This window comes from Pantherophis guttatus, chromosome 4 (assembly GCF_059756535.1).
Source record: "Pantherophis guttatus breed Tessera chromosome 4, ASM5975653v1, whole genome shotgun sequence".
Classification (NCBI taxonomy): Eukaryota; Metazoa; Chordata; class Lepidosauria; order Squamata; family Colubridae; genus Pantherophis; species Pantherophis guttatus.
Window position 1 is genome coordinate 135,378,217 of NC_142066.1, and position 24,666 is coordinate 135,402,882.

The window sequence follows — 24,666 nt, forward strand, 5'->3', positions numbered from 1 at the left end:
CAGTAGTATAAACTTGATTGGCTGAAGTTCAGCAAGCAAAAAATGTCTACTGGGGGAAACAATAATGCTTGCAAGTGAATATTCTCAATATAGTGCTTGAAAAACATCATTCAGCATGCAAATGTAATGGTATAAGTATTCATTTCAAAATTTGCATTGTAGGAAAATATCGTCATTTTCACTGAGATGATATTAAAATAGTCTAACCAAATTCTAATCCTCTGCACTATCAAACTAAACTTTCAAAGAGTAAATATGGGTTTTTAAATTACAATATATATTTCTTTATTTTTTATTCTATTATTTTTTATTTATTCATTCAATAAATGTCCTTACTCTCAATGACTTTGGGTGATTCATAAGTAAAATAAAAACAAAGAAAAAACTATAATACACAAAAAATAAAGGAATAAAAGTAAACTAAAATATAGTTAAATACAAACTAAAACAGAATGATGTGTAATATCCTGTTTTCCCCAAATTAAGACATCCCCTGATAATAAGCCCAATCGGGCTTTTGAGCACATGGCAATAAGGCCAAGCGCTTATTTCAGGTTCAAAAAAATATAAGACAAGGTCTTATTTTCGGGGAAACACAGTAATGCAAACTGGTATGGTCTTTGGACTGAAATCAATGTTTGACACAATAGACAGGCGGGAGGGGGTCCAAATACTGCTGGTTCACAATATTTTTAAATAAGTAAAGAGGTACACAAGATCAAAATGAATGATAATGTAATTGTAACATTACTTGGGGATTTGAGGACTTAAACTATTCCTACAAAGCTGGAGAGGACAGTAATAATTTCAGGAAAGGGGCTGAGGCAATAATACAAAGTAGATACATCTGTTTTATAATGTCAGCTCTTCAAGGTAAACCAAACTAGGAAACCAAAATGTTGTGTAGACTAAGGCTACGTTTATCAAAAGGTTATAATAAAAGAAGTCTGCAAGTCTGAATGTGCTTCCAGTTCCCTTCCTTTATCTTCATGAGAACTAGAGAGGGTTTTGTCCTAGATGCTTTCTCAAGTTATAGATCTACCTTGATTCAGGTTTCTTTTATCTGAACATTGTCTTCGTAGTGGTTGTTCCTTCTGTTCCTCAAGATCATTCCTTCTATTTGTTATATCTTTTCCTTTTTTCAGTACGCTTTTTTCCTTAGATTTTAAATAGCAGTTAACCCTACTCTAGATCATATGGCATAGTTTTAAAATACCCTGAAACTAGAGAAACTAAAATCTACAAATGGCAGGTGATCAAATTTTGCAGGTTTTGACTTTCCTCTATTAAAAAAAGCTATGTTGCATAAAAGTATTGTGAATCACAGTTAGCCCATCCCTGCCAACCAGCATGAATTTTTTTGACCATTGCTTAGAATTACAATTTGCCTATATGCTACAAGCTGTTTACTTCGATGCATCTCCAATATTTACTGAACTTGATAAGCCAAAAATTCTTCTGCAAAATCATGCTTTTTTACTACCTTAACCTGCAATGCCGTGCAGTGCTTGGCAAAACTGGGAAGCGCTAAGTATCTCTGCACCATTTCTTAAAAGCACTTTAAAAACCTTCTAGTTCAGAAAACCTACCAGGAAACTATGTGGTAATCTCACATCTCAGCCTTTCCTATTTAATTTCCTATTGTCTCTAATACTTGGCAGGCAAAAAGAAAAGGATTAAAAATAAACATGCTCTATAAATATACTATAAATAGTCAGTTGGGAGAGTTTCAAGGCAGAAAATATGCAGTGCCTCACCAAACAATAATATACAGCTTTATTTGTCTTCCACTGTCCTAACCCAACAACTTAAATGATTGTAGAGACTGGACAAATAATCATGCTGGGCTGCACAATGGAAGGAAGCAAGTACATGTCCTAAGGCATATTTCAGGTGGCAGCCTTGGCCAATGGGAACTGAAGTGGAATGTTAAGGAAAAGGCAGGGAGATTAAGGATAACTAGAATCCAATGAACAGTGTAGTTACCAGCAGAATTTGCAACAAAGGACACAATGGAAGAAGCAGAGAGAGAAAATAAACAGGATCAAAAGCGTATTCTTAAAGAGAAATCCAATTTTGCTAGAGCAGCTTTGGCATGAAATAAAGTGGAGCAAGGGTCCTCTTGCATAAGTTATTCAAATAAAGAGCTAGCAGACAGAGCAACAGGGATGACCGGGAATGCCACTCTGATGGTTCAAATCAAGGAGAGGTTTATCTCCTTTTGCCATCGAGATGGTATTTCCAGGACATCCATGAGCGAGACAGGAAGTTGATAGCCATCTTTCATGACAGTACAGTCTCCTTCAAGTTAACCTCACCTTCACAAAATTTTCTTGACAATAGTAGAGATATGGATTTCAATTGCTTTCTTCCAAGATACCATTTGACCTGCCTATTCCTGTCTATTGCCCTGGGACTTTGTGGTGATCGTCTACATCAGTGGTTCTCAACCTGTGGGTCACGACCCCTTTGGGGGTCGAATGACCCTTTCACAGGGGTCACCTAAGACAGCCAGTGGCACAAGGCAGCCCTCCTCTCCTGCCGCTTGGGACTCGGAGCGGTAAATAGCATCTGGTCCGGGGAGCAGCCAGATTTTGCTCTCCATTGCGGATGCCAGATCGGCCCCCTGCAAGCTCTCGTCTCTCGAGGAGCCCAACCAAAGTTTCCAGCACCGTTTCAGGGAGCGCTCCTCGAGAGATGAGAGCTTGCAGGGGGCCAATCTGGCATCTGCAATAGAGAGCAAAATCCGTCTGCTCCCCTGGACCAGACGCCATTTACCGCTCTGAGTCCCAAGCGGCAGAAGAGGAGGGCTGCCTTGGCCACTGGCTGGCGCAAATATACCAAGGCCGCGCAAGTTCAAGTAGTGCTTCGCTCCTACACTTCTTCCCGCCCTTGTTGGCACTCTGTGCACCTCGGTCTCTCAGGGAGATGCTTGACTTCCTCTCAGCCCCAAGACACTGGCTGGCCCATGAGATGAGAGAGAGAGAATGAGAGAGAGGGAGGGAGGGAGGGAGAAAGAGAGAGAATCAGAATGAGATAGAGAAAGAGACAAAGAATGAAAGAGAGAGAAAGATAGAATGAAAGAGAGTATGAGAGATGCAGAGAATCAGAGAGTGAGAGAGAATGAGAGACAGAGAAAGAGACAGAGAATCAGAGAATCAGAGAATCAGAGAAAGAGAGAGAGACAAAATGAAAGAGAATCAGAGAGAGAGAGAGAATCAGATGAATGAGAGAATCAGAACAAGAGAGAGAGTGGGAGAGAGAGAGAAAGAGGGGGGAGAGAGAAAGAGAATGAGAAAGAGAGTGGGGTAGAGAGAAAGAGAGAATGAGAGAGAAAGAGTGGGAGAGAGAAAAAGAGAATGGGGGAGAGAGAGAGGGAGGGAGGAAGAAAGAGAGAATGAGAGAGAAAGAGTGGGAGAGAGACAGACAGAGAAAGAGAAAGAGAGAGAGAGAGAGAGAGAGAGAGAGAGAGAGAGAGAGAGAGAGAGAGGAGGGAGAGTGCCTGAAGGATCCCATCCTGTCACTGGGAGTCCAGGTGCTTCAGCAAGCAGCGCACTGGATTCGTATTAGTGGTCCACGAAATTTAAAATTATGAATTTGGTGGTCCCTGAGGTCCAAAAGGTTGGGAACCCCTGGCCTAAGACCATCGGAAAACACATATTTCTTAGGAATATGGTTTTAGGAATAATTTTATGGTTGAGGGTCACCACAACATGAGGAACTGTATTAGGGTCGCAGCATTAGGAAGGTTGAGAACCACTATTCTACATGCTTAGCTTTTCAAGATCAAACAAATTCTAACCAATAAAATATTACATGGATTTGTACATGTGCATTGTAAAGTTGTTTTCATACCCAGCTTTGGAAATTGGTTATTATTAATTTTATGTTCTTTTATTTTTGCAAAATAACATTGTACAGCTAATTGTCCACACTTACTGTAAGGACTCCTCCAATAGTGTATTTTTCATCTAATATCAATGTAGTTCCATACCAGAAAGCCAATGCATAGGAAGCATATATTATTAAGAAAGCAACTCCAAGCGAAATGCTGGTACTCATAGTCTTCCTTATCCCAATGTTTTTAGCATCTTCTAAATTTTTATGATATCTGAAAGAAAAATGGCAAACTTAGTATATTATATAATTGTACTGGACACAAAAGTCATTTTCTTCTCAATTATATTGTCTATAGTTATTGATATTAAGAAAATATATACTCATGTGTTTTGCTAATCATAATTCTAGAAAAATATTTTTGCACAAAATTAATGATTACAGCCAACTACTTGTCATTTACTCAAGGAAAAAGGAACAAGCAATATTTGTTTCAAGGTTGACTCATCATTTCATCCTTCCAAGGTCCATAAAATGAGGATCCAGATTGTTGAGGGTAATATATTTACATTATAAACTGCTCAGAGAGTGCTGTAAAGTATTGGAGAGAAGAATATAAGTCTAAATGCTATTGCTATTCCTCAGTTCTCTATCAGGCTTTTTGGCAACAAAAGTATTACATTATTTAATTTTGGCCAAAATTAGTTATTCTAATTATTCAGTTCCCTCCTACTTGCAACTATAATGTCCTTTAAGTAGCAGCTTGTGTATCAGAGGTGAAATGCTCCCGGTTCGGACTTGCTCAGGCGAATAGATAGCGATGGCGGTGGGCAGTTCGGAGAATCGGTAGCAAAAATCCCTTCCCCCCCCCAGCCTTCAGCTTGCTTACCTTCGCTCTTCAAATCCTGAGCTGCTGGTCGCAACACCTGCCTTGCTTCGCTTGCTGTAATCCCTGCAATCCATTGCATCAGCAAGCAACTGAATCTCCCTGCCTGCAATTAAGCTCATCGGTGAGCAGCTCTATCTGCCTGCCTGCCTGCCTGTAAGTTTTTTCCCTCTTTGAGAGCTTTAAAAAAATAGTTAATTGGGATATTTTTTTAGTTGTTTTTTTTTAGACCTAACCATTTAAAGTTTAGGAAGTTTCAAATTTAGCTGCTTTTATATAAAAATAAAAATAAAATAAAATAAAATAATATTTGTGCAGCTTTGTGAGATTTTGTATGTTTCTGTATTGTTTCAGTCTAACTACACAAACACACAAAATCTCACAAAGCTGTATGTGGAATTTTGTGTGTGTAAAGTGTGAAAGTTGGTTTTTTGGACTTTTTGTGGCTGTGTGAGGTTCCTGCTTGTTGCAGGGGCCATTTTGGATCTAGCAGAGCTGCTTTTACATTGTGGGTGAGCCAGTTGTGTTGTGTTGTGTGTGTGTAAAGTGTGAAAGTTGGTTTTTTGGACTTTTTGTGGCTGTGTGAAGTTCCTGCTTGTTGCAGGGGCCATTTTGGGTCTAGCACAGCTGCTTTTACATTGTGGGTGAGCCAGTTGTGTTGTGCTGTGTTTTGTAGGTTAAAAAAGGGCAAAGAAGTTATGTCGACTTGGCCACGCCCACCTGACCAACAAGCCACACCCACCCAGTCACCTGACTACCAAACCCCGCCCATTAATTAAACCACACCCACAGAACCGGTAGCAAAAAAATTTAGATTTCACCCCTGTTATGTATGTGTACATATTCAAATTAATTCAATTTCCTTTTTTATCACAAACTCTTAAGATTTACACTGGAAAGCTACCACAAGTCCTGCATTAATGAACAAGAGGAATCAAAACAAGGAAAAAGAAAAAGAATCAGACTGTAGAGTACTCCATTTCATTTCGATTCACTGAGAAGCAAGCAGAAACTTCCCCAATTTGCCATTTTGCAAGAGATTTTCATTTCAACTCCCTGATGGTAGAAGGCAATAGGAACTGTAGTCCAAAAGATTTGGAACAGCAACATTTTAACAAGATTAAAATTTAGATCAACTCTTATGAATAATGATGGAGGAGTGTAGTAATGAATTCTACTGGTCTATCACTTACGTGCTTTTGGAAGAGTAAAATACACAGAATGAAATTAGTCAGATATGTGGGCAGCTCCAGAGATTCTGTGAAAAATTAACAGATTTTCCTGACCTTTCTATTTCTTTCTTTTGTCCTCCAAAAGCTATCACTGTTCTGATAGAGCCTAGGACCTCCTCAGCAACTGACCCAGCTTTTGCATATGCAGCAAGTTCCCGATTAGTGAATGAAGAAAGGATCTATGGAAAAAGAAAAAAGTTTTGACTTTTTCCATTTAAAGCAATTTTTCATGAAATCTAATAAAATGAATGAAATCAGCTTCATTTTTACATGTGGACCATTGGAGATTAAACACTGCCTATATCAAAAAAAAAAAAAAAAAAGAGTCTACAATAAGCTTCTTCTTAAAATCAAGTAATTTCTACCTGCCCCATTTTTGTTCTCCTTTCCGTGACCAGAACTCTCTCTTCCCCACCTTTCTCTCCTCTTCTTAATAAGTTCTGGTATTCTTCTTCTTTTCTCTATTGCTTTTGATTTTTAAAGAACATGAGCACGTTGCACAATGTGGTTGTGTCTAGTATCTCGATTTTTCAGAGGATTCCTTGGCCTGTTTTGGGGAACCCAAGATGCCTACTCTAACTTTAATTTGCAGGTAGCCAAATTCTAGACAGCCATCAACAATGTCCAACTTATCCTTTAGGGAAGTTTTATATCACCAGGCAAATCTTTTCATTGTTGTATTTCACTCTCCCATTGAACTGCCTTTGGTTTAAAAAGCAGCCATATTCAATCACAGACTGCAATGCCTGGCCTTTTTTTCCCTTGTCATGTTTTTTTTCTCATGGCAAGGAATTATATTGAAAACTGACTGCTAGAATGGAAGCAGCAAAATACAAGGAAGGATCTGGAGGATGAGGGAGCAGGCAAAGGCACCATATTGCCTTGGCTATAGGAGAGAATGATTTAGAACAGAGGTCTTCAAACTTTGCAGCTTTAAGACTTGTGGACTTCAACTTCCAGAATTCTCCAGTCAACTATGCTGGCTGGAGAATTCTGGGAGTTGAAGTCCAAAAGTCTTAAAGCTGCCAAGTTTGAAGACCTTGGATTTAGAAGAAAGGGGATAATGTTTAATCAGCTGAGATTCCCAAGGGCCAGGTAAGCCTCAAAGTATGGAGACAAGCAGAGTGGTTTTCCTCAAGCGTGAAAAAGCCCTCTCTTAAAGGACATAGGACACTCTCAAATGCAGATACAGGATGAATATTATCTTCATTTTGGCAAATGTTGAGTACAGAAATGTAATTCTCTAAATCCTACTCTGGACAAAAGAGTAAGAAGTTTTTTTTAAAAAAAGCTTGCTCCTAGGGACATCCCACTGATCTCTTGTGGGACAGTTGTGATGTGTGTGTGTATTTTCTTGTGTGTACACATGTGCACTGATGGCAACTTATATGGAATTTCACAAAGGGGGTCTAAAAAGTGAAGATGTCAATCATGACTGAGTAACCAAATCCTATTCCTTTTTATGTGTGCCACACACAAATAATCTTGATATATTGTCAAGGCACCATTCAGGAAAATTCAGTACAGTTTTAGATTAAAACATACTGATCTGAAACCAAAACTAATCAATCAGAGGCCAGCAATTAAATAATGTGTTTCTTCCTTCTTTCCTAAAGAAGGTATATTACATCCTCGGTCACCCAGAACATTTTGGTAATGATATCCAATCTCTGGACATGCATATATTATCCCTGCTATTATTTCAAGAAACACAAAACAATCAAAACACCATTTTAGAGGGAACCATGATGACATTTTCATGATTGAAAGGAGTGAATTGGGTACTATACAATTACATTTCAGCAAACGTATACCTGCCTTTGTCCAAACTGCAGCACAAATTCCTAGAACAGGACTGATAGCAAGGATTACAAGAGTTAATTTCCATCCTTTGATGAATCCGATTATAAATCCTGCTAGAAATGTTGATATTCCCTGAATCAGCATTCCAATTTTTTCACCAATTCCTTCATTGATTTTGGATACATCACTGAAAAGAAATTAGAGCAAATTTGTTAGGGCAATGTTCAGGAAATGACTATAAAGATGCATTTTTGCTGGTTTTCTGACATACTTCAGTTGTATCAACACAGCACAGTTTAAGTATATACATGGATATAGAATATACATTCCTCCTACCAAAAAATACATATTGGTTCCATCTGTTGTATCCTGAATAAAGGGGGAAATTATAAAGGAGTGAGGAAAAACACAATGAACTGGAAGAAGTATAATTTGTAAGCATTCTATATAAAAGCCAAGGGTATTTAATATAAGGTATTGGTGCTAATTTTTGTTTTGATCTTCTAAGTAATGAATGAATTTGATGGAGATTTTAAGCAGAATCAAAGATGCTTATACATTTTAGTTTGACAATTTCAAGCAGAAGTTTCCCTTGGACATCCTAATTTTGGAGACCAATAGAATGCAGAAAAGCTTTATCCTGTTGTCATCTAATGCTACACACATATAGTATTTTTTCAGAGCTGAATTTGACTAACACAAATTAAGCAATTGGGATTTAAAACTTTAAAGCTAACCAAACTGATAAATTAAATTAATTACTGAAGAAAAAGCATGAAATATGGACTCACTCTATAAGTCGTGTATTTAGTTCTCCAGCATCATTTACATCAAACCATCTTACTTCTTGCCTCATAATGGCATGGAAAAATTGTTGCCTAATTCTTTTGATCTGGCGGCCAGCTGCAAGTGTCCAACATGCAACGTATGCATAGGAAGAGACAAGAACTCCAGCTCCTATGGCTGAATACCAGTATGCATACCTGAAATACAATATTGTAAAGGTAAATTCAAAAAGGTAACCTTTATTTGCCTGTAGCATCATAATTAATCTTAAGAAAGGAATTGACCATAATGTGGAGAACATACTCAATGTAAACCAATAAAAAACATGACAGACCTGACCAAAAAAAATCTGCTTACATTGTTTCATAGTTATTAGGGTCCTAAAAATATTATAAGTACAACACTGTGGCAACTAGTCTTCCTATTCTTCTCAAGAAATTTGCATTCAGATGGAAGCATGCTGTTCTGAAGGTCACTCTTGTGAGCCTTCTAATAACTTAGGCTGTATTACCCAACACAGATAGCAAATATGGCTATTTGTTCCTCTGCCTGATGAATTATGAGATGTCTAGTCTTACACAGAAGACAACTTGGAGAAGTTTGCTGCATAAAACAAAGTATTCAAAACATTAAGCCATCTTGACTTGATGAATACATTTATATTGCTTTAATCTGCAGAAAGATCCTTTTTGCAGACATAGGCATCTACATCTAGCCAAAATGATGAAAAACATGTGGTGTGTCATCACACAGGGAGCTCTGCCCTTTTCCATCTTCCTTGACCCCTCTTTCTTTGTCCCTTCTGCCTTACCACCCTTAGTTGTAGGGTGGTTCAGTGTTTCCCTGAAAATAAGACCCGGTCTTATATTTTTTGGGCTCCAAAATAAGCACCAGAGCTTATTTTGGGGGCATTCTTAAGTACTGCAGGCAGTGAGCACGTGGGAGCTGGGTGGGACAGCTTTTGGTACAAATAGCCAGGCGTGGTCTGCACATGGGGTGGAGACACAGAGCTTCGAAGCGCAGCAACAATTGGGCCAACCTCGGAAAGTGGAGGGCACACAAACTATGAGAAAGTTTGGATGTGGGGAAGGCCACACATGCCTTTCCCATGCCAGGTCAGCCCCAGAAGCCCTGTGACAGCCATGCTAAGTGGGGTGGGATGGGCGCCGATGTGAGTGGCCAGGCCGATGCTCCTCTGGGCTGAGTGGGGGGGGCCTTTGCCCCGGGGATGCTTGGCCTGGCCCACCCGAGAGGTGAGTGGAGAGGCGGCAGCACAGTGCTGAAGTACGGGCAGAGCCCTGGAGGATTGGGGCGGGCGCTGAAGTGAGAGGGCATCCTGTCTGCAGTGCCCTTGCCAGCTCCCCCTTTTCCTTCATCCAGGACCAAGTGCTGAGATATTTCAGGAGATGCTGCCCTTGCCTTCTGGCAGGCCTAGGAAGCTGCTGGAGAGTGATTGGCCTGTTTCAGCTCCAGCAACCCTTGGGAGGTTGCCACAAGGTGAGTTGAGGCAAGTGGGGGGGTGGAGTTGCCATTTATCCTAGACCATGTACCTCAGGGCCTCTGCAGCCAGGCCACTCCCTGCTTGGTGACCTCTCCCTGCCTCTTCCCTTTTACTCCTCTCCCGAGATGGACTGCCATGCTATGGAGGATGGGCAGGGGAGGCTCAGTCCCCTTATCCAGTTCCCCTCTGTTTCAGAGCCCGGAGGGAGTGACAGCAAAAGGCCTCCACCGCTGCTGCACATCATCTCCATCCACTGCTGGAGGGGCTTTCTTCAGTCCCCACCTCCCCATCCCAGAGATCACCTGCCTAGCAGCAGCTTCCAGCTGCCATGCCGCCTCATGCTGCCTGCTCCCTGTTCGCTGCCTGCATTGTATGGTTTCAATGGTGGTAGCTCTGAAAGCCACTGATAGGCTCTCTGCATCATCCCTGGGCTGGTGGTTTCAGCTACCTGACCACCTTGAGGTTCTGCCCACACAGCCATGGAAGAATTGGTGGGTGGAGTCACAACAGCACAGAGTACCCTTGCTGCCAGCCCTGGTATAACTCTCCAAGGTTGGATCGGATCTCTCTCTTTCCCTCCCTCCCTCCCTCCCTCCCTCCCTCCCTTCCACTGCACAGCGATCACTGGTCCCCAATTTCTCACCAGCCTGTATTGCCCCGTGTCTCCCTTCTCCGTTCTGGAAATGGCAGCCCCATTTTTTGCCACTTCTCCCAGACTTGTATTCCTCCTTCATATGGAAGGATGCTAAGCTCCAGGAAAACTACCCCACCTGGAGTTGGGCGTGAAGGCCAGGCTCCCCTTCCCCTATGGTTCTGCAAAGCCCTTGAGATTTTGCATGGAGGAGCGGATTCGCTTCCCGCAAGGTCGGCCCGTGACAAGTGGGCTGGACTCACATATACATTCAGCTTCTTACAAAAATCATACCATAGTTATCCTCAACTGATCAGGAGGAAAACATGTCTTCTTTGGATTTTAAGGCAGAAAAGTGAAGTGAGGGGCAATTTCAAAGGCCCAGGAGGAAAGGAGCAAAACTCTTCTGTTTACCATCTGAAGCGGGTGCTGAGGCCAACCCTGGGGGAGTGATTTGCTTTTCCACGCAAAACCTCAAGGGCTTTGCAGAAACATCAGGGAAGGGGAGCCTGGCCTTCCTTGACCAGTTCCAGCTGACATAGTTTTTCCTGAGTTTAGCCAGCCCAGGGATGATGTAGAGCAGGTGCTGCCACTGCAAGGCGAGGCAGGTGGTAATGGGGGCTGGTGAGAGTAAATAGTATGTATATGTGGAAAAAGGGAAAAATAGCAGCTTGGGCAGAGCATTTTTAACCTCTCATTTTTGCGTAAATGCAGTAGAATTATAGTCTTCCAACAATTTCTTAGATTCTGGATTGTCACCAATATCAGAATGCACACTAAAAAAATATTCCCTAACTTGATGACTTCCAGATTAGTTGAAGCAGAGTTTCAACAGGCTGTATCTGAGTTATAGTCCAAAACGTTGGTAGTCATCAGGCTCTCCAGACTTACAAACTTTATTAAAGGAAATTATTTAATCCTTGTTTAAAAATATTAAAATTTTAAATGAAAATCTCATTTATTACATTATATACACAAGCACTTATAAACATGTCGAATATGTAATGTATAACAATATATATTAATTTAAGGTACCTTGTCATTTGTTCTTCTAGATCATCAATAAGTTGGTTCTTTATATCATTATTTTCATGATTAGATGCACTATCTAAGTAGAAGGAAGAAATCAAGTTTAAATCAAGTAGAAGGTTTAAATCAAGTAAAGACAATATTAAGGGGAAATTAACAATTTAATACCTCCAGCCACAAGATTATCCCCAGTCACAAGATTATAAAGATTTTAAAAACTGTATAAATTATTAAATGGCATCATTTGTTTATACCACGATAACAGTTGTCTGATAAGATTACTTGTTGCTATTCCTGCAATTCTGCTCTTAATAAAGAAATATATTTGGTTTTTAGTAAGATTTCAATGTCCACATCATGATTTGAAAAAAATATGTAGGATATAATATTCAAAGGAAAATAGAAAACTGAAGAAGTGCCTCCTTATGTTATCAATTTGGCTTGTGATTCTAGTCTTTCTTTGCTCTACAGATAGACCTCATTTATTGATTGCTTCATGCAGTGACCATGTCAAGTTATGATGCAGCTGAAAAAGTAACTTTGTGACCGAGGTGCACATTTACTAAGGGTGCAATCTCTGTCTCTGTCTGTCATGTATTCACCATTCCAATCAGTTAGTATACATTTGTCCTGTGCCTGATCCATTTTTCTTTCCTCCTTCAAAGAGTAGAGAGATTGGGAAGGAAGAGTTTACAAAAGAGTAAATGTTCCCCATTGTGTGCCTGCTTACTCTCTTATAATTCCTTTCTCTCCAGTTAATGTAAATGAACAGTAATTCCCTCATTCCTAACTATCCCAGCATTCCAAAGAATGGGGAAGTAGGGAAAAGCAAAGCACAAACACATTTACTTGTTCTCCCATTTAGTAACTGTTTTGATTACAAATGAAGTTGCCTGTCTCAATAGTTGCTAAATGAGGAATATCTGTAGCCATGTTATCCTAGAGAAAATAAGAATATTACAGCTATCTATTGTATACACAGTTCTCTGTTGATCGCAGGAAATAATAAAACTCAGAAAAGTTCTGTTGGAGAGTATTTAGGACTTTCTGTTTGGGGTTAATTAGTCTTGTTAAAATGTTGTTAGATCTAAGGTTGTGGGACAATCTAAGGCTTAGGACTTTATGTAGCCCTTAGAATCCTTAGCCCTGACTACATGCGTCTTACATAGGTAATATGATTTCTTGCCATTTGGTGACAGAAAATATTAAAAATATAGTGTAAATTCTAAAATAGATTTATCCTTTATAATACAAAGGAAAATGCTAACCTGTGGCAACGAATAAGAAATAAGAAAAGTCTTCCAGATTATCCACAAAATGTTAACTTCTGTCCTTAAATGTATATATTTATTTTAAATGAATATTGTTATTTGAAAGTGCCAGTCTTTTTTTACAGTACCACTAAATGGGCCTGCATATGATTTTCAGTGGCTCACATACTATTTTTTATTTTGGTCCTATCTATTTTTAGAATATGACCTTGTACAAGAGGATTCCAAAATTTAATTTGGCATAGGCTGATTTCCTATGTTTCTACCAGTGCTTACAAGCTCCAAAGATTATTCTTTACAGTCAATCTAGTTTTGGTTCTAATAATTTTAATTTGTATATAACATTTATTATTGGTGCTAGATATATTGATCTATATTTATTGTGTTTATCATGTACATTTGTCTAAGTTTCTTCACTTATCAGTATCAGTCTTACATGGATATATAGAATAAGAGAATTGGAAGAGACTTTGGAGGTCTTGTAGTCCAACCCCCTGCCCAAGTAGAAGAACTTATACCATTCTGGACAGCCATTTGTCAGCAATTTAAGAATAGAATGCTCTTGTTGTAAATCCTGCTCTAGCCAACGCCAGTAGTTAAGAGTCTAAAAAAATGTTTGGCAGTTTTCTTAGATATCCACTGTAAAAGATACATGCTTCAATTCTCTCTGTCTTTGCATTCTTTTCATGATATTATTGACTCCTCTTACCTAGAGGAAGAGTTCCAGATCCAACAAAGGTATTTGTCATATCTCCAAAAACAATCATCATAACTGGAAGGGAAGCCCCATGAAGGGCTGCAAAAATAGCACCCATTATCATTAATAATTTATCCAGGGAATCGGAGTAACGAAACTGTAAAGCAAATTATCCACAAGGCAAAAAATTGTCCACTTATTGATAACTGTCATACAAGTAGAACATATACATCTATGAGATAATTCCACAACTAACAAGCAACATTCATTGACTTTTTATTTTGTCATATTCTTGCATTAAATTAGGAAAACATAATATAATGTGGTTTATATTAATACTTTAAAACAGTGGCCCCCAACCATTTGATCACCAGGGTCCAGTTCCATGAAGAAAGGTTTTCTGTGAACCAGAGGGGACGTGGTTTCTCATGCTGCCTGCATCTGGAGAATGGGGCTGTGCTCATTTGCGCGGCCCAGTTTCCCGGTGCTAGTCCACGGACTGGGAGCTGGGGACCTCTGCTTTAAAACAATGTTATCTGGTACCTTCTTTAAAAAATAGCTTGAATACAAATTAACAAATTTCACATAATATTCACAGAATGAATGTTTTTATTTAGTTTCATTGAATACACATACATACACATTAAAAATTTTTGGTATTTTAATTGTAAATTTAAAAAAGAATTAGTTTCATGTAGTGGTTAAAATATCAGGTTAGAAATATAAGAGTGTTTTAATCCTGCCTAAGAACAAAGCCAGCAGGTTTATCTTGGGCAAGTCAGTTCTAAGAAGCAGGCATTGGCAAACAACTTCTGAAATCTTGACAAGAAAACTGCATGCATTAATCCAGGCAGTCAGTGACTTTAGGGCACCAAAACAAAACAAAATAAAACAACCAGATTTTAAAACTTACCACTGCAAATAGGCTGACCATATTAATTTTTTCCTTGGTTTTTTTCTTTTTCCTATAAAATAATATATAGTCAAATTTCATTTTTTTCTATAAAGAAAAATATTTATACAATTAAAATAATAAACATAATTTGCACTTCTCATACTTTAGGTGTCTCTGAAAATGAAAGTGCTAATGATCCTAACTAGGGTGCTTTAAAATCTGCACTATTCATAATGTTAATTTAGCATGACAAAAAGAATCAAAATCCATTTTTTCAGAAATAGCATACTTTAATATTTGAAACAATGTAACAGTGTCAGGAGCTATGTTTAATATGTTTTATTTTGAACCATTGTTGGTTTCTCATAATTCATTTTAATATTAATTACTATTATATGATGCTATTTTATTGTTTATTTTTGCATTTTTTTCTTTGGTTCTGGATTCTCTGTTAATTGACCTAAATCAGAATACATTCAAATAAATAATGAATTACTTATTAGTACATTAAGTTATGACACTATGTATAACTTATTTAAGTATTTTATTTATTTATTTGCTGCCCATCTCACTACAGGGTGACTTATGTATTCTTATTCCATGTAATATTTCTCAAATAATTACATCAAATATGAAAGTTATGTTTTAAGATTTCATTCAATATTGATACATGAGAATGTTGAAACCTGATCCTTTTCAATTTAATTTGTTTTTTTCATTTTGGGGAAATAAAACCTAGTTCAAAAATCATTGAAATCAATGAGTTCTCAAATAATTATAATTCTCTAAATCTGAAACTGATTCATGAACACTGTCAAGCAGGAAAAAAGCATTTAAATTTTCCTATTATTTTGATAACTGAGTTTTTCCACTGTGCCATACATGTTTTGCTTGGTTTTGTGCTGAGTGAGTACAGCCATTGTGATTTATAATCTAATTGCCTAGCATTATATGTTTACTAAGTCATTTTAACTTTTGAACCAGGTTCAAACTAGGATTTAAATGAACTACTGTTTATCAACTGATGTGTAAATACAACAATATAGCAATATAGAGAAAATATAAGGATCTTGGAGTGTATACTTATAACAGAAGCTGACAATTTAACAAGACCAAAGTTCTTATTTCCAGGAAAATAAACTCTATTGCAACTCAGGAGTATTTTGTCCGTATTCCAGAGGGATATGATAGGAAAAATAACAGCTGCTGAATCTATGCCTATCTACAAATAGGGTTAATAGGGAGGAAGGACCGAAAGTGGCAACAATATGTTTGTCCCACTGAATGTTCTCGGCTACCAAAAACAAACATGAATGCAATATAAATAGCCAGCTATATTTGTATACTTTCACCAGTTTGTCAGAAGTTGATGATGATGCAGAATGTAAGTAACACAGGGTTTTCTTAAACAATATTTCATTTTTGAAAAAAATAATTCTCTTGCTGAAAATCTGTAGGCAGGCAGTTTTCAACAAAACTTTTGAAAAATGTAAAGAAAAAAAACCAGAGCAAGATTGAAATAGAGAAAAAATAAATAAAGTCACTGTACTATAATGAAAGCTCAGTAAAGCCATAGAGGATCCCAATGCCCTTTTACAGTGGATGAATAACAAGGTATACTAAGAAATTCACAACACTAAATATTAGAGTATATAGAGAATATAGAATCACCTCTAGATGGACAGCAAACAAATTTAATAATAATAAATAAAATATTAGTGTTAGGTTATAATCCATGATATGACAATAAACTTGTTGAATATAGAAGTTAGCTCTGGAAAGTGGTATATTTTGAATGGATGTTTGGCCTCTAATAGAGAACGAATTGTACAGCATAAAACAGATAAATGCATCAACTGCAAATGCGAAAAATCAGCCAACTAAAATTGAAAAACCTACTTTTGGCTTCGAGAAGCATCTTCAAACACAATATTCTCATCATTAACATTTCCATTAATATGTTTCTTTCCTTCCTTTTCAGAAACCATTTCTACCTGTAGAAAAAATAAATTTCTCAGGAAATTAAATGATAAACCAATTTATTGTGTAAAGGAATATGCTGCCACTAAACTAAGAACAGAAACACGAACAATTTTTAGAATTTTTTTTTTAAAAATGGAAATAATATTAAAAACCATTATTCAGTAATTTGGTTGATTAAATAAAGCATTATCTTGGATGCTTTTGCTCCATACATTTACGCATTTTCTGTGCTTGGAATAATCCTAAGAAATCAGAATGTTGGATATTATTTCAGGAACCTGTATCCAGATTTGTAATATTAGCAGGTATGTTGGTGTTTTTTAGTTTAGTGGACAGTAGTTTACACAGAGGAAAAATGAGAAGCGATGCATAAAATAACATAAATAAAAAGCAAAAGGCACCAATAACAGCAAAGATGGAAAATTGTTTACAATTTTATAATTCATAATTTCCAGCTATCGTAAGACTTGACATTGACAATGCTAATAGCTCATTTTGTTAACAAAATGAATACCATCTGCCCAAACATGACAGAAGTGTGATTCTTGGCTTCTGAAAGTTCAGCCAGGGAGAGAACATAAGCAGTTTTTAGATAACTTATCTTTCCCCCTCTTTTTAAACACAGTAGTTAAGTGCCCAGTCTATATAATTCAGTGAAAAAGATAAAAACACAGACTTACTATTTTGGATATACTGATTGCCTTTTGTCTTTGAATTATTTGGAGCCTAAGGATTATGGTGTGATCAGAGGCTGTAGATTGGTAGAAAGAATTTGTTCAGTTACACCCAGCTGTTATAAAGGAACCGTTTATTGTGGAAGATAACTGTCAGCAGTAGCCCTTCCCCTTCGTCCTTGTTCTATCCTGGAAAGTTAAGTTCATGCTAATTGATCTCCACCTCTGCCATAACTAATATTTAACAAAGCTTGAATTGACGCTTATGAACTCTTGCTCTCTTAACTCCACCCTTTAAAAAAAGCCCCTACCTTAAATTTATGCCTTTGAAGATCAGCATTTGTTTCTCCAAATAGTGATCAGAATATCAATGTCCTAATGTCTTGGGGTTTTTTGTGTGGATGGTAGGATTGGAGTGTAGCAATAATTTTCAAACATATATATTATATTTCTACATATAATAAAGAACAAAAGAAGAATAAATATTTGGAGGGAAAATAGAGGTAAGAAATAATATAAATAAATAAAAGGGGAATAAAAAATAACCTTAAGAAAAGACAGGGAGAAAGCAGTGTTGCTATGTTATTTGACTGATAGCCTCCCTTTCTCTCTCATGGAGTGTAGATTAACAGAGTTGGAAGGGACCTTAAGGTCATCTAGTCCAACCCCCCGCCCAAGTAGAAGACCTTACACCATTTCTGACAAATGGCAGTCCAATCTCTTCTTGAAAGCCTCTAATGATGAATCTCCCACAACTTCCGAAGGCAAACTTATTAAGGTTACATAATTTACTTATTTATTTAGCTAAATATTTCTACCCATTCTTATACTATACATTTCAAAGCAAGATATAATTCATTGAATAATTCAGCAACAGCCTTTAAAAAATGCTAGTGATACTAAAATACACTACACTGAGCCATGTAAAATCCAAATGCTTCTGTAAATTTTTTAATATATTCCTAAAATGAAGTCTGTTTTGATGTCAGAATTCTGAAGTGGAGCATTCTAAAATGAGAATTTCAAGTCTCAAAATGCTTGCTGTGTTTCTGTGTGATTTGCAAAGATCATATCCCAAGAAAAGCCTCACTCAACAAACTGTAATACCCAGGTTGTTACAAAGCATTGATATTCCAAATTAGAAATATTTTCATTAATTTGTTAGACTGGTACCAAATTTAGCCCCTTTGTTGGTACACTATGATACTTCTAGGACAGTTTGTTTGTCTGATTGCTCCTTTCAATTCACTGAATTCAACAAAATTCAGATAATGAGATCTTGATTTTGCATTTGTGACTTTTTTATATTTGCCAATTGCTGGTTCTATTTTTTCTCCCAGAGAACATATGAAAAGATGCAAACAAGTAGTTGTGCAGCATTTTTTGTATGGGATCATTTCAAATGTATGTTTCACTTTCTGTTTTTTATCTTACTAAGACTGCAGTCAGGAGAAGTGTCCCAGTGTTCACTTGATTAATTAAATAATTGGAGCTGTGGAGGTGCAGTAGTTAGAATACACTATTCCAGGCAAACTTGGGAGTTCTATTCTAAGCGGCTCAAGGTTGACTCAGCCTTCCATCCTTCCGTGTGGATAAAATGAGGACCCAGATAGTTGGGGCAATATGCTGACTCTGTAAATCGCTTAGAGAGGGCTGTTACAGCACTGTGAAGTGATATATAAGTCTAAGTGCTAAGTGCTATTGCTAATTGACTAAAATAAATTATATATATACATACATTGTAGTTATAGTGTGTTATTTTATGTAACAGTATACATAATTATATTTTCCCCATTTCTACTTTCTACCTCTTTTTTCTAACTTCTAATAAGGCAATTCCCATATTGAGAGGTATTACATAGCTATCCATCATCTCTTGTCCTTTTTAGTATTTCAATTCTTATTAACTTTTTAACAAATCTGCTAAAATAAATTCTTGTACAGACATTGTATCAAACATTTCTTACTTCCACACATAATGAGAATTGTGGTGTATTGTAGTGTAGAAATGTTATGGCCATCAATCAGATCCAACAACAGATGAAACAAAGCAAGATAGTTTATGGGAAGGTCATTGATCCAATTCAAGTATACAGGTAGTCCTCAACTTACAACAGTTCACTTAGTTACTGTTCCAAGGTACAAAGTTAGAGAAAAAGTGACTTATGACCATTTTCCACAGTTACAACCTTTGGCAACTGGTTCATACTTATGACCATTGCTGTGTCCCAAAGTCATTTGATCACCTTTTGCGGCCCTCTGACAAGCAAAGTCAAAGGGGAAGCCAGATTCATTTAACAACCAGGTTACTAATTTATCAACTTCAGTGATTCACTTAACTGTGGTAAGAAAGGTGTAAAATAGGGCAAAACTCACTTAACAAATGTCTCACTTAACAACAGAAATTTTAGGCTCAATTGTAGTCATAGGTTGAGGACTACCTATCTGGTTTTTCAAAAAGTGTAGCAAAATCTGTACAGATTCATAGGAACTACATCAAATTGGACTGATTAATAGCTTCTACATATAATAAATTAGAATTGCCTTAGCACTTTGCTAAATAAAAAATTAGAATTGCTACATTAAAACCTGCAGAACGTATGGGAAAATATATCAAATCAGTCTACCTAGGCTTATCAAATCTTTAGATTTCAATATAAACGATGAAATTTACTACAATGTAATAAAGTTTCCAATACAATTATTTTGTACAATTATGCAAATATTGTTGCATAATAAAACTTCCAGTCCTAAAATCATAATGAAGAGAGTACATCATCTTGAATAAGATGGGACATGTAAGAATAAAATTGCGTACTCTTTAAAGAAGTTCAGATTATCATATATTCAGCCCAATGTTATGTGTTTTGTATAAACAGGGAATGAAATGGATTTGAAAACCTGTGATTTTCCAGATGTTGAAGAACAAAAGTTCCAAATATCCCTTTCATTAGTTATTTTTCCTGGGAAATTAATTCTCATGGAATTATGTAGACCTTTAAAGTTCTGAATTCTAGACTGAATATTAAGAAAGGTTCCACTCCTTTGCTGGGTAAATATTAATCAATACCTGTTATGAAATATTCGATTACACAAGCTTCTTTTATTACCCTATATGATGTGAATCAGGATATGAATCATTTGGTGCTAAGTAATATCAGCCTGTCAGATGGTTATGCAATTAGATAATCATTTAACTTTTATCTGTTAAGGGAAGAAAGATGAATCATCTTATAAAATTTTTTAAATGAAGCTATGCAAGTTGAGAATTGTGTCCTCTTCTAAAGTGGTGCCCGTTTTGGGGATGGCACCATGCCACTTCTATAAAGGACGTCCATGTGGTGGATTGTTTAGTTCTCTTTCCTGAAGCAATTTTCAGAAAACTGAAGTGAAATATGAGGTGGGGGGGGGAGGTAATGTGGACCTAGCGGGGCAAGAAGCAGGCCCAAGGCCTATGGATTCCAGCCAAATGGGGGATAGCAGGCACAAGAGACCAGCAAAGTGGGATGGGTGGAAAAATAGACAGGAGGTGCTAGAAAATCCCTGTGGTTGGTTATAAACAGATTGCCAAGCACCTAAATTTTGTTCACACGATAATAAGGACACTATAGTAGCCATAATTTCATGTACAGGTCGTAAGTCCCTTTGTTCAGCACCACTGAAATTTCAGTCAGTCACTGAACAAAAGGTTGTTAAGGACTATTTGTAGCAATATTTATTATGGAATACAGTTGGAATTACTTATCAATGAAGATTCTTATTTAATTTTACTACCTTTAAAGAAAATGTGTATAGCATCCACTGAATAAAATTGGCTATAATATTTCAAAAACCGAATCTTGAATTATTGGAGTGGGCATATAGTGAGTTTTAATGTTCATATTTGTTGGAACTAGTCATACAAAAATTGTGTGTGTGTATTTTTATGCTGAATTGCTTGCACTTTGGGATCTTTTTAGTCCCTGAATGGACAATTTTTAATATATAAATAAAATATATTACTGAATGTAGGGCATTGTTTTTAGATACACCACCTGCTATGACCAGCAGGTGTTGTTTCCATGTATTTTTCAATAGTTCTTGTCAAGATTGTAGATGATTGTCAGGGAGGAAATGTGACTGCAATCACATAGGCTTTCATGTTTGGCACTATCTCCCACCTTGTCCCTTACAAGTGCTTGTTTCTTGTACTACGGGAAATCTGTTTCTGATTATTTGCTTTTAAGTGTTGGAATTCATTGTTGAAAGTCATTGAGAAATCAAAAGCCTGGAACTAAAAAAATATCTTTTAAGTTTTTGTTTCATTTCTTCAAGAAGTTCTTTTAAGTTGGGTGTTTCATGAGTTATAACAAAGCTTACTTTAGGAACATGACAAATTGAAAGAAGCCTTTCTTTGAGTACTCTCCCAATCTCAGATCTGCAGGAAAGCAAGGGCAAATGTTGCACTAAGGCATAGCTTGTTTAATGATTGTATTTAATGATTGTGTAAAGACCTCTTGTTCCCATCACCAGGCCTCTTATATCTGACTAGGCAGCCCTAGAATAAAGGTCAGGGTGATAGTTATCAGTAGTACCAATTGCCATTGTGGTCCCTTCCCACTTCTCTAAGCTAAGCTAAGAAGCAAGCCTAAAAGTTGACAAATGTTTTTCTCTTTCTATTACTAAAAGAAAGCAGAAAGCAATTGAAGCCCAACAACTAGTAGCAAGTTTACAAAGGCTTAAAAAAAATACACTGAGAAGGCAGCATCATTCTAGAGCTCTTTGTCACTATGCAATCCTCATTGGTAGATTCTTAAGTAGAGAGTAAAAGATTCCCAAAGGATGAGTCTATTGTAGGTCATTGAATTTCTGATGCTCTATTTGACTTGAAGTGAAAAGACTGAGTAGCTGTAAAGAGAAGGTATGTGAAGAAAGGGGAAAAGAAGGTAGGGAAGAATGGAAAAGTCCAGGTTTGGAAGTAAAGAAGCAGTACTTCTTTTAAAAAAAAAAAAAAAAAAAAAACTAGGCCTCTGGCTCCCAGGCCTCTGGAGAAACCCTCCCGGACTTCAACTTCCAGCATCTCCTGCGCCCAACCTGCATCATGCTGGCTCTGTCACCAATTCAGGCGGCTCCCTCGTTGCCCTCTCTGTATTGATGCAGGCGGAGATCAGGGGCTCTTCTGGGGCTGCGACCTTATAGCAGTCTATGAAGGGGATCCAGTGATTAAGGCACCGGGTTGAAAGCAAGAGAGCAGAGTTCAAGTTTGAATCAGCCGCACTTTCAGTCTAGCCCACCTCACAGGGTTGTTGTTGGGAGAAAAGAGGAGGAAGATGTCACCATTGGGAGAAGACCTTGTCTTCTTGCAGGCGTTCTCCTTTGTTTTGTTGCATATGTTCTCCACCTTATTTGTAAAAATAATAAAGGCAGGATCCCAATAAATACATAAACTCAAAAAAAAAAAGAAAAAAGAAGCAGTACTTCTCACTCTTATTGTATCACAGAATATCATATAATGATAGTCCTCAGATTATCTGTCCCAAGGTTCTCCCACTGAGCCACTTAGTGATTTTGCTGAAAAAGATGCTGACATTCCTCTGGCCTGGCCTCTGTTTGGGTACAACATGGCAGCAGAAAGTCTTGTAATGTCATCTGGGATATGTCTAAACCTAAATTCCAAAAGGAGAAATATTCCCCTTGCCCACCTCAATTTATAGATTGCAGTATTCATATTTAATGTGAATACTGCAATCTATAAATTTGGGGGGGAGGGGCAAGGATGGTATGATTGTTTCTTCAGCCTTGACAGAGGGAATTGTGCCCTCTGTCAACTTTTGCGCCAGACAACTTTTGCCTGGTTTTCAAACTTCCTGGTTTAGGAAAAAACTTTTTGTACAAAGTTCTGGGACATTACATCAAATCTTGATGAAACATTATTTTTCAATCTTTTCCCATCAGATTTCAAATTGCCCTTGAGGTTTGGGTGATGGGAATAAGATCTACCAGATTCTATAAAACCTCTTAGGTATAATCAAGCATGGTATCCTTCTGTATCTCTTGCGAGATTTGGAGTGGAAGGAGACTGTCTTACAATGGTTCTATTTCTTTCAGAGCAGGGAGTTCAGTGAGTAATCATAGAGAAAGAGTGATCAAGTCTTGTATGGAATGCCATAGAGCTTGGTCTCCTCTGATATGTTGTTCAATAGCCTCATGAAACCACTGAAAGGGATCAAGGGTTGGTTTTGGGTAAGGTATAATCTATGCTTAATACATCTCTACCCGAGGCTGCACAAAAAATGCTCTGGTGATTGGGAGTTCTAAGAGATTGGATGGGATGAAATAAACTCACACCAGGTCCACACTCCCTCTGAAAAACTGATCTGTGCCTTGAGAATTCTTTTGGATTTAGAACTTCTGCTTATGTAGTAGATAGAATATGTGGTGAGAGAATCCTTCATCAAGCTTTGCCCAACATGCCATTTGTGACCATTTTGAAAGTGGTTTATGGGAATAGTAACCCCTGCCCTCATTGTCTCCAGATAGGATTATTGCAGCATGATCTAATTTGGGCTGCTTGAAGATATCTCAGAAAATTCAGGTTGTGAAAAAATGAGATATCCTACTTGCTGATCAGTTAGAGCTATGTTTAAAGGATAATTCTGGGTGCTGTATTGGTGATTTATTTGTTTCTGAGTCTAATTTAAAGATGATTATAATTTGGATTCAAGTTCTCTTCAGGGCTCTTATAACTAAGGAATTGTGGCTAATTAAGGCCAAACTTAATGATTTACCTAGTGGAAAGGATTTAAGAGTTGGAACATTTGCATCCCAAAGACTCTCTGCCTATTCACTTAACAAGTCTATTCAGATTACATGAGAAATAAAACACCCTGGCCTGGGGGATGGAGTGGCTGTAGCTGCCGGCGTACTGATATAGCCAGCTGGCACCATCATTGGCTATTGGGGGTGAGTCATTGGCCCCCACAGAGAGGGCTCGTAACTTGGGCGTCCTCCTGGATGCATGGCTGTCTTTAGAAGAGCATATGACGGCTGTGGCCAGGGGGGCTTTTTATCAGGTTCGCCTGATACGCCAATTGCGTCCCTTTCTGGATCGGGACTCCTTATGCACGGTCATTCACGCCCTCGTCACCTCTCGCCTGGACTACTGCAACGCTCTCTACATGGGGCTCCCCTTGAGGAGCACCCGGAGGCTCCAGCTGGTCCAGAATGTAGACGTGCGGGTAATTATGGGGGTGACATGGCGCTCCCATGTAACACCTCTCCTGTGCGAGCTGCACTGGCTCCCGGTGGTCTTCCGGGTGCGCTTCAAGGTATTGGTTCTCATCTTTAAAGCGCTCCATGGCTTAGGGCCCGGATACCTACGAGACCACCTTCTGTCACCGATAACCTCCCACCGGCCAATCCGCTCCCACAGAGAGGATCTCCTCAGGGTGCCATCGGTCAA

General features: G+C 37.8%; 1 protein-coding gene across 1 annotated transcript in view; it reads right to left on the reverse strand.

The window, feature by feature from the left end:
- The window catches only part of ABCB1 (ATP binding cassette subfamily B member 1), a 65,162-nt gene that overhangs the window by 29,920 nt on the left and 10,576 nt on the right, over positions 1 to 24,666 (reverse strand). The window contains exons 2-10 of the mRNA XM_034402292.3: positions 17,232 to 17,302; positions 16,468 to 16,562; positions 14,587 to 14,638; positions 13,686 to 13,830; positions 11,712 to 11,784; positions 8,550 to 8,741; positions 7,774 to 7,945; positions 6,010 to 6,134; positions 3,940 to 4,111 (exon numbers count right to left, since the gene is read on the reverse strand). Of these exons, the coding sequence (XP_034258183.2) occupies positions 3,940 to 4,111; positions 6,010 to 6,134; positions 7,774 to 7,945; positions 8,550 to 8,741; positions 11,712 to 11,784; positions 13,686 to 13,830; positions 14,587 to 14,638; positions 16,468 to 16,556 (1,020 nt within the window). The 5' untranslated portion in view covers positions 16,557 to 16,562; positions 17,232 to 17,302. The remainder of the gene's footprint in view (positions 1 to 3,939; positions 4,112 to 6,009; positions 6,135 to 7,773; positions 7,946 to 8,549; positions 8,742 to 11,711; positions 11,785 to 13,685; positions 13,831 to 14,586; positions 14,639 to 16,467; positions 16,563 to 17,231; positions 17,303 to 24,666) is intronic.